The sequence below is a fragment of the Rhizopus delemar genome, genomic scaffold (assembly GCF_000149305.1).
Source record: "Rhizopus delemar RA 99-880 supercont3.52 genomic scaffold, whole genome shotgun sequence".
Taxonomy (NCBI): Eukaryota; Fungi; Mucoromycota; class Mucoromycetes; order Mucorales; family Rhizopodaceae; genus Rhizopus; species Rhizopus delemar.
Genome location: NW_027137878.1, coordinates 1 through 9793, shown reverse-complemented (window position 1 = coordinate 9793; position 9793 = coordinate 1). Strand labels below are relative to the sequence as shown.

The window sequence follows — 9793 nt, the reverse complement described above, 5'->3', positions numbered from 1 at the left end:
AATATCTAACTGTTTACATGATTTATACCTCATTTTTGATGATAAACAGCTTAGATCAACATACACAATCGGCTTGTGTTTGAAACAAGCAAAAGAATAATATGGATGCATTTCGAATGCATAAAATGAATTTACATGACTTTCTCTTTTTGATAACTGCAGTTTATTTTTATACAACATATGTTTATGTGATCATTTGAATAGATCGCATTTAATTTTTCACAAGTCAAGAATAAACGTGAAGCCTAATATTAAAAAGAAAGTATAAACCAATCTTTAGTATACAGTGTTAATTGTATTTAGTATCAAACGACTAAAAAAGAAAAATACAACCTAGTTTCTAGCGGAACTTTGTATACAATGTTTTTTTTTTAATCTAGTTTTAAACATAAAAAAGAATATCAATTGAGTCATAATCCCTTAACTGCTTTTTTATATCATCTACATCAGCATATTATTCATTTCTTTTTATTATGATCAGCAGTAATGTTGTACTACCATTCAACTTTAGATAAGTTCCTAACAGCTGAAATGACTCACTATAGCTCACTTTAACTAAAGAAAATGATTATTTGCTTTTATAGAATGAGGTTCATCATTAAATAAAATAGAAACGGTCATGTAATGAATAGGAAAAGAACAAAATATTGATTTCAGAAGCATAAAGAAGCACTTTTGTATTTTTTTTTTTTCTATTTTTTCTATTTGATCTTAATCCCTATCTTTCGGACTGAATTCGATACTTTAAAACTGAGATTTGTGCATAAAAGATCCTTAATCTCCCAACACCCTTTCTTTTTCTTTTTTCTTCTTCTTTACATCATTTCTTTTTAAATATGGATTATTCAAAGCACATAAGTGAAGCCAGTAAAGCTAGAAATCCCTCTGCAAGTAAGTGTATCGAAAACATATACGCAACGTGTTAACCAATCATTATCGTTATTTTAGTTCGTGCTTTAATGCCTTACCTTAACAGAAAGGACATGGTAAAATTTTGTTATGAACCCAATTAAGAAAGTATTTTTATAACTTTTATTAGATCTCATTAGGTGCTGGTCAACCTAATCCTGCTACTTTTCCATTTGCTAGTTTAACATTGACACTCAAAACAGGCGAAAAGATTGAAATAGATGACCAATTGTTTGATAGATCATTGTCTTATGATCTGACAGTAAGTTGCACACAACTACCTTTAATTTCTCACGATAAATAACACATACGTAACTTTAGTCTGGGCAGCCTTTGTTGAATCAATGGTTGACTGAACTTCAAAAAATAGAACATGCTCCCCCGGTCGACTTTGATGTCTCTATCGGTTCTGGCTCTCAAGATCTTTTGACAAAGGTAAGCAGAAGAAAAAAAAAACTTGAATGAGATGATTCGCTGATAGAAATACAAATAAGGCTCTTGAAATGATGATCAACCCTGGGGATGCAGTCATGGTAGAGGAACCAACCTACACGGGTGCGTTGGCTTTCCTTGAAACTATGCCTTGCACATTAGCACATATCGCTACTGATGAGTTTGGTATTGTTCCAGAATCCCTAGAGAATATGCTTGCTCATTGGCCAGAGAGCAATCCCAGCGGTAAAAAAGATCAACCGAGACCTCACGTTCTTTATACGATTCCAAGTGGAGGCAACCCTACAGGTATCAGTGCTACCTATGAACGCAAGCAAGCCGTTTATAAAATCTGTTCAAAGTACGATGTGATCATTCTTGAAGATGATGCTTATTATTACTTACAATATGGAGAAAAACGTACGCCTTCTTACTTGTCTTTGGATGTCGACGGTCGCGTCCTTCGCTGTGATAGTATGAGTAAGATCCTTTCTTCCGGTTTACGTATTGGATGGGTCTCTGGCCCTCAACCTTTGATTGAACGTATGAACATGCACACCATGGTTACCAATCTTCAACCCTCTGGTGTTTCTCAAGTCATGGCCTATCAACTGTTGGCTAACTGGGGTCATCAAGGATTTTTCGAACATGTAAAGCGAGTTGCAGACTTTTATAAGGAAAAGCGCGATGATTTTGTTGAATGCCTTGATAAACACATGACAGGTCGAGCGGTATGGACCGTTCCTAATGCTGGTATGTTTGTTTGGCTTCGTCTGTTAGGTGGCATCACAGATTCCTATGATCTCGTAATGACAAAGGTTTTAAAAGAAAATGTGCTTGCTATTCCAGGTTTGGCATTTATGCCAAGAGGCAACAAGAATGAATATATTCGTGTTTCTTTTAGTAATGTAAATAAGCCACAAATGGATGAAGCTCTTCGTAGATTAGCCATGGTCATTGATAAAGAAGCTGAGATTCATAACGTAAAGATTTAAACTCATTCTCATTCTACATTTCTCTTTCTGTTTATTGAAGGCAGAGCGGTACAAAAAGAAAAAGGATTGCTTTTTTATTTTCTATTGCCAATTCTTAATATTTTTATATTATTCAAACAAAAGAAGAAGAAAAATACAATATATATTTTGTGAATAAATTGATCCTTTTATAACCCAACAATGAACACTATTTGAGCTGTAAGAAACACTAAAAGTGCTCAGTATTGAAGCTTAATTGATCAGCAATAGAACCTAAAATAAACTTATGACTTGAATCACGCCTGCTGGCCAAATTGGGAAAAAGGAACGTGGGAAAAGTACAAAATAAAGTATAACCTATTTTGGTTGTACAACTGTTTGTTAAATCTTACATTACCAAAACAGGTTAATCTACTGTTTGATTGAGCTCAGTATCATGACCTCAGGTCTCTCAGATCCCCAGTCGGGTCTCCGAAACTTACATATCGGAAATTGAAATGTTTAGGTATAGTGCTCTAACCTATGAAATACTTCACTTTTACAAAAAGTAAAGTGCGATCGGGTCTCTGATATCCAATGTATCCTTTGTATACTTTGATAACCAATAAAGTGCTTGAAAAGCTTTTTTATGCAACTCAGCTTTGCTGTAATAGAAAAAAAAGGGGAGTGACAGGGCAAGTACAAGAAGTCCTTTGACGTTTCATATAAAAGCCAAATTTCTAATATTGATTGGTGCATACGGTAAGCTACATTATTGTGACAAATATCGGTTGTTAGGGATTGGATCCTCATATCAACAATTGAAAAATATACACTTTCTTTTTTGGCAACTAATTGCCAATTTTGCAAACATATCTCTTCTACTATTTGTTAAGCATTTCAATTGAACAATGCGTTGAAGAAAAATAGCCGATTATAGTTGACATTGATAAATACATGTCTTAATACAAGATCATAAGTAAAATACGAGTTTATTTAAATAAGATTATACAATTGTTTCCAAGTAAGCATACTCTATTAGAATATGTATTGTATTAATGATAGTTCTTTGATAAGAAGTACCAATCAAGATAACAAGATATTTTCTGTTGTCAGTAACCCAATCTAATGTCAGGAATATTGCTAATCTTTCATATAATTGAAATAACACCTAAAATAACGTTATTCAAATCAGTGAGTAATTCCCAGAATAAAAGGTAATCTATGACAGACATACAAAAGAACAAATGAAAAGTTTTCATAATCATAATTAGAGATAACACTTGCTAAAGTACCTGAAGATTAGAAGAACGCTTACAATAGAAGATATCAAGCCACTCATTCAATAAGATATAAATACTTGCCTTCAATTAGAGTAATTTTTACTTTAACTTAAACTGAAATAAAGATCAGTCTCAAAAAGTACCTACATTGCTCTTTGTTTTTGCTTTTATCTCTTACTTGGTTATTATTACTACTATACGACACAATGAGTCACGATTCAAACGCTGGTCCTTCTACTAGAGATAATGATATCGCTCTTCCAGATGCTGAACATTATGAAGACATGATTCGAGCCAGGCTAGCAATGGATAAAAATACGCAAATGGTCATTGCTGAAAATCAAACATATCGTCCCAAGAACACGACTGCTGCTTATAAATCTAAGCAAAGAGAATGGTTTGTAAGTTAAAAGCTATATGTTATAAAGATTGTTTGGGTGATGATTTCTAAATTGTTTGAAATTGAAAATAGGAATGGTGCGCCAATAAAGAAAAAGTTGCGGATGGTACTATTGTTTATGACGCAAAGCTAGCTTTCTTTCTCAAAGACTATGTTTTGACCCGTGGAAACAAATTCAAGAAAAATGCAGATGGATCACCCGCACCATTGGGTAGGGAATCAGTCCTTGCTTATGTAAAAGCTGTGGTTGATTTATACCATCAACAGGTAGAAGCAGGATTCAATAAGCATACAATGGCAAGAGGACCTATCGTGAAGCGCTTTCTTGACACTCATACCAAAAAGGAAGCAAGACGCAAAAGAACCGAATATGAGGATCGTGGGAAAAATACTTTGAATGATGGCTATACAGATCAAGAATTGCTTCGAATCAATCAGTATTTTTTGATTCAAAACAACATCTTTTCTTTGAGAAACAAAGTCTGCTTTTCTATGAGCCATGCCATGCTTATGCGTAGTGAGACTGCTCTTGGAACACAGCTGCCAGATTTATTCATCATGGAACTCAAAAATCAAGGCCCCTCTACTTGCTTTGCTATAGTAGCCACTATAACATTTGGTAAGACTAATAAGGATGGCAAGATTCAATATGGTTCTGCTCTTCGCCATAGGGATGTTGAAGTTTGTCCACATGGCGCTTTTGCTCAATATTTTTTTTCCTTGTTCCATCATCAAAACCTACCATTTCCAAACTTCTCGACTCGCCGTGATTGGTATGATACTTATTTGTTTCCAAACACTACAGGGGATGGGTCAATTACCTATAGTGAACAAGCCAAGATTTATAAACAAGTGCTTAGGTATTGCGGTGTTCATTCAAGCAAGCTCACTCACATCAACAGAAAGAGTGCCATTAATATGGTTGCAAATGAAGGTGTCTCTGGAGACCAACAGAGACAAGTTGGACGTTGGGGTAGCGATAGAATGGTTGGTTGCTATTTAAGTGGCCTTCCTGTTGATGCCATTAAAGTGCTGGCCGGGTTCACTACTCGTAAGGGTGATTACTTCATCAATCGTGGTTCAATTGAGCCATCAGAAGAATTGCGCAAAATGGTGTTTCCTTGGATTGAATATTGGAGAGAGAAGTTTTACAGGAAGGAAGTTGAAGACGATATTGCTGGGCCAAACTTTTTAGATTTAATGGATTATTTAAGAACAGTTTTTTTGCAGGTAAGGATTATTTTTTTTACAAATCAAGTCATAATGCTTACGATATCTAATTATTTTTATCTTAGGACTCAGTGGTGTTGAAGGGAAAATACCCCGGAAGCTTTATTTGGTCCCACAGCATCTTTGATACTGATATTTACAAAGACTATGAAGAGCGTCTTTCATCTGCAATCGCTGCCAACGATGAGAAGTTCAAAATGAGCCAACATCTGGAAGTTTTGTTACCTGAAGTCGCAGCAGCTATGAAGACAGGGTTTGACTCAATGAATGCTATGCTGAACATAGTCCAATCTCAGAATCAACTTACTTTGAATGCAGTCAAGCAATTGGAAGCAGAAAACCGAACCATGCTCGCTGATTCTTTTTTGCAAATCTCAAACATGCTAAGACAAGGTGATGAGAATACACAAATTCAACAAACATCAACCATCCTTCCTTCCTCTTCTGTTCCGCTGTCATCTATTCCTTCCCCAAGTGCTGCTAACTCAAGAGGTCTACCATCATTCAAAATGAGTAGAAGTTTGATAAGCGTGACAGATGTATGGCGAGAATACTCTGTTGGTCTTGCTGGAAAGCCATCTATCAAGTCTATGGAAGAGCAGTACGGTGCAGATTGGCGCAAAGTAGACAACAGAACCGAGTCTAGGTTCTTTACTAGACGTCTTCCACTGTACAAGAAAATAGAGTCGCTGTCAAATGAAAGAGGTATAAGCTGTGAAGAAGCTGCACAATTTCTTGAATTCAGAAGAGTTTCTGACAAGCTTTCTATCAACCAAATGTGCAAGTTAGTCGCAGATAATCAGATTTAATTATTGAAATGTTTTTTGTTTACTATTGAATTAATAATAAAGTAATTTATTACAAATATATCATTCAAATGAAAGCGTTAAAGTATCAGCAGGAAAGCGGGATTTAAAATTTTCCAGAAACAAAGTATTTCACCATCCGTCCCTTCCCCCCAAAAAAATGAGGGGACCGCGTCGGAGACACTGCTATTCTTGAAAAAATACCCTATCAGTATTGAATTTTCAGCAGATACTAGCTAATTCCCAAAATATAATACAATCATATCCAAAAGTAATTTAAAGATTGCCAGGAAGGATCAAACTTACAGTTTTGCTTTTCAAACGTTGATTATGCATGGAAGAAAGCCATTAACTGATATAGTACACTTTTTTCTTTCATATCTTTTTTACAAATAAAAAAACGCACAACTTTACCAAAATCACATTAAACTTTGAGAAAAGTATCATTTATATATTTGAATAATTTAAAAGATTCAGTATACTATTAGCAATATCCTCTAGAAATCTAGTATAATACAACTTTGTCATGTCTAATCGACCATTTTCTTATTTCCTATTCAACATATTTACTTTGGCAAAACTGCGTTTTTGTCAGGCCCAGTTCATTTTTATACTAGCAGCATCTACTGTTGAAATTGCCACGACAATAGTGTTTATTTCATCTGAGTTGTTACCACAGTCAATACAATCAATATGCTATGATCTAAGCGAGCAAAAGGAATTACTATTTTGATATCAAGTCCAGCTTCGACAATAAAATCTAAATTGAAGAAGATACATGTCAGATTCTAACTATTTCTTTATCCAGTCAAATCAGTTGGAATTCTATTCTCATCATTTCTAGCAGCAGGATGAAGGTATCTTTTTCATAGAAAAATTACTTTTCCAATCTAAATTCTTTAACAGCCATTTCTTTTGAGCTGAAGTCCTCGAATGCCTTGGTCAAACCATCAGCAAAGTATGTTGGGATATGAAAAGAGAAAAAAAAAAAAAAAAAAAAAAAGCAAGAATAAATGGTTTAGACAAGCTTCCAGGATTAGACGAATTAAACGCAAGTACTCAAATATTATTTAAATCTACAATTCAATCTCACAACGTGAGAATGACGGAGGTAATATCGTACCAGTACTTCAAATAGAATACCCCAACTTGAGCACAACACAGAAATGTTCAATAAGGATATTCAAATTGCTTCCAAATGATGTTGGATACTTTTAATAGTGATTTTTCCGTTAATTTCTCACGCTAAAAGAACACGATGAATGCGTGAGATACATGTGCAAACATAAGACTATTTGGAAAACAAAAAAGCATATCTGTTTTTGCTTCTTGGTGTGAATGATGTTTTTACTAAATGATCGAGTAAAGTTAAAGCACCTATATTGCAATGTCGGAAACAAAAAATGGAAAGACTCTTTTGTCCAACTTGAAAGAAACAACAAAGATAACCCTGTGAGAGATGTGCTACGTTAGGCCTTCAATACCGTTTGTTTTTGTTAATAAGTAGACGTTATTTTACTCAAAAAAAAATTTAGGACCGGCCTGCATCTACTTCAATAGACATGAATGATCCTCTTTTCTATAAAATGAGAAAGTATCCAAGTACAATAACTAGAGAGTTAAATGTGGTGGCACGTTTATGTTACTATAGCAATTGAACTCCAATATCTCGGATACTGTGAGGGTATTTGGTGGCTATTTTTGTGACCATTTATTGTTTTCCAAAAAACTGCAAAGCTATTCCAAAATTACATTTTTTAATCTCTTAATAACCATATACAAAGTATGCTTAGATCAAAAGCTTTTGTAAAGCGTACACGCAAAGGCAATGTAGTGAAGGTTGTGAAAGAACACTATTTAAGAGACGATATTTCTTGCTCTTCTACCGCTTGCAGAAACTGTACTCAAAGTACTCCTGTTTTGTCTGCCGAACCTAGATCTACAAGCATAGTAGGGCCGCACTATCTTGTTCCTGATACTAATGTATTCATTAGTCAGGTAAAGAAGCTCTTTAATAATGAAGCATTATTAGACCTTTGATCATTAAAGCTAATTTTGTAGCTTGATATTATGGAGCATCCAGCAATCAAGGACGTTATTGTTTTGCAGACAGTTAAAGAAGAAATTCGACACTTGAACATTGCGGTTTACAACAGACTAAATGCTATTTTGGAAGATAAAACCAAAAGATTCTACATGTTTGCAAATGAACACCAAAGGTAGAAAGAAAAAAGAAGAAAAGAATCATAAAACTCATGTGATTTTTAGAGATACTTTTGTTGAAAGATTGAAGGACGAATCACCCAACGACAGAAACGATAGAGGTAAGTTCGATTGAAACAAGAAAGCACTTGCTCTGCTCAATACTAAATGACTTAATATCTGACGGGTAGCTATTCGAGTGTCAACAAAATGGTACACAGATCATTTAAAAGCAAATAGCTCTGATAAAAACATTCAGGCTGTCTTATTAACTGATGATCGGGGAAACAGAGAAAAAGCAAAGGCGACAGGATTGAAGTGTTTTAGTGGTAAGGGGACCAGATAATGAATAGTATTGTATGGTACTAATGTGTCAATACAGTGTCAGACTATGTTGAAAGCATTAAAGATGTTCCAGAATTAGTAGATATGGTGTCTGCTCCTAAGGCTGCTGCAGATGATAAGATTGTATATGAAGAGGTAATTGAAATAAGTCGGGTATACGGCTCATTTGAAACTTAATTTTTGCTGTTCAAATAGCATTTGACTCCTGCTCAAATCAAAAATGGTATCAAGAAAGGCACACTTATTCAAGCATCATTCAATGTCAGTCAGCATAACGTTTTAGAAGTAAGTTTTTCTTTTCTTTTGCATGAAACGAGTTTCATTTGACATATAACGTTCATAGGCTACCGTTGTTGGAGAAGTAGAAGGAGAATTGAAGACTGTATACATTCTTGGGCGTAAAAATTTCAATCGCTGTATTCAAGGAGATACAGTGGCTGTTGAATTACTGCCCAAATCAGAATGGAAACATGGTGCTTCTGTTGCTATTGAAGAGGAAGACGAAGAGAAAATGCACGGTGAAGAAGATATGGAAGACATTGATAAAAAGAATGAAAGTGCTATGGATGTTGATCAAAACGGTGAAGGAGAGCCTACTGGTAAAGTAGTCGGTATCATTAGAAAGAAATGGAGACCGTAAGTTGCTTATTTTTTTTAAAAAAATTTTTTATTAATACTTTTGCCAGTTACTGTGGTTTTATTGTAAAGAATTCAGTTCCTAAGCAAAACACTTCTCGTTCTGCAACAAATGTTATTTTCCGTGCTCTTGATCGTCGAATTCCACCCATCAAGGTTAGAACTGCACAGGCTCATAATTTGGTTGGCAACCGCATTGTTGTTTCCATTGATTCATGGCCTGCCAACTCCAGTCTTCCCATGGGACATTTTGTCAAGACATTAGGCGCTTCTGGAGATAGAGAAACAGAAACGGAGGTACTTCTTCTAGAACATGACGTTCCCTATCAAGAATTCTCCAAAGCGATTCTTGCAGACTTACCTGAAGAAGGTGATCAGTGGATTGTCCGTGATCAGCATTTGAACAGCGAGAATAGAAGGGATTTTAGAGATTTGAATGTCTGTAGTATTGATCCTCCTGGATGTACCGATATTGATGATGCTCTTCATGTTCGTCCTTTACCAAACGGAAACTACGAGGTAGGCGTTCACATTGCAGATGTCACTTATTTTGTCAAACCTGGGACCCCAATGGACAAAGAAGCGGCTTCACGTGGT

General features: G+C 35.2%; 3 protein-coding genes across 3 annotated transcripts; all 3 read left to right on the top strand.

Moving 5' to 3' along the window:
• Nucleotides 1-836: 836 nt before the first annotated feature.
• Nucleotides 837-2336, top strand: RO3G_17390 (uncharacterized protein; the record flags this gene model as incomplete). Its single annotated transcript, XM_067671974.1, has 5 exons — nt 837-891; nt 949-986; nt 1040-1171; nt 1231-1344; nt 1404-2336. 5 exons carry the CDS (start codon nt 837-839, stop codon nt 2334-2336), a joined length of 1272 nt encoding a protein of 423 aa, XP_067528075.1.
• A 1447-nt stretch (nt 2337-3783) lies between these two features.
• On the top strand, nt 3784-6016 carry RO3G_17389 (uncharacterized protein; the record flags this gene model as incomplete). Its single annotated transcript, XM_067671973.1, has 3 exons — nt 3784-3978; nt 4050-5207; nt 5273-6016. The coding sequence occupies 3 exons, from the start codon at nt 3784-3786 to the stop codon at nt 6014-6016; spliced, it is 2097 nt and encodes a 698-aa protein (XP_067528074.1).
• A 1782-nt stretch (nt 6017-7798) lies between these two features.
• Nucleotides 7799-9715, top strand: RO3G_17388 (uncharacterized protein; the record flags this gene model as incomplete). The annotated part of the gene is made up of 8 exons (XM_067671972.1): nt 7799-8011; nt 8075-8232; nt 8282-8337; nt 8407-8544; nt 8598-8695; nt 8756-8845; nt 8904-9196; nt 9247-9715. Coding segments are annotated over 8 exons (1515 nt in total), but the record flags the coding sequence as incomplete, so codon positions are not given.
• Nucleotides 9716-9793: the final 78 nt, after the last annotated feature.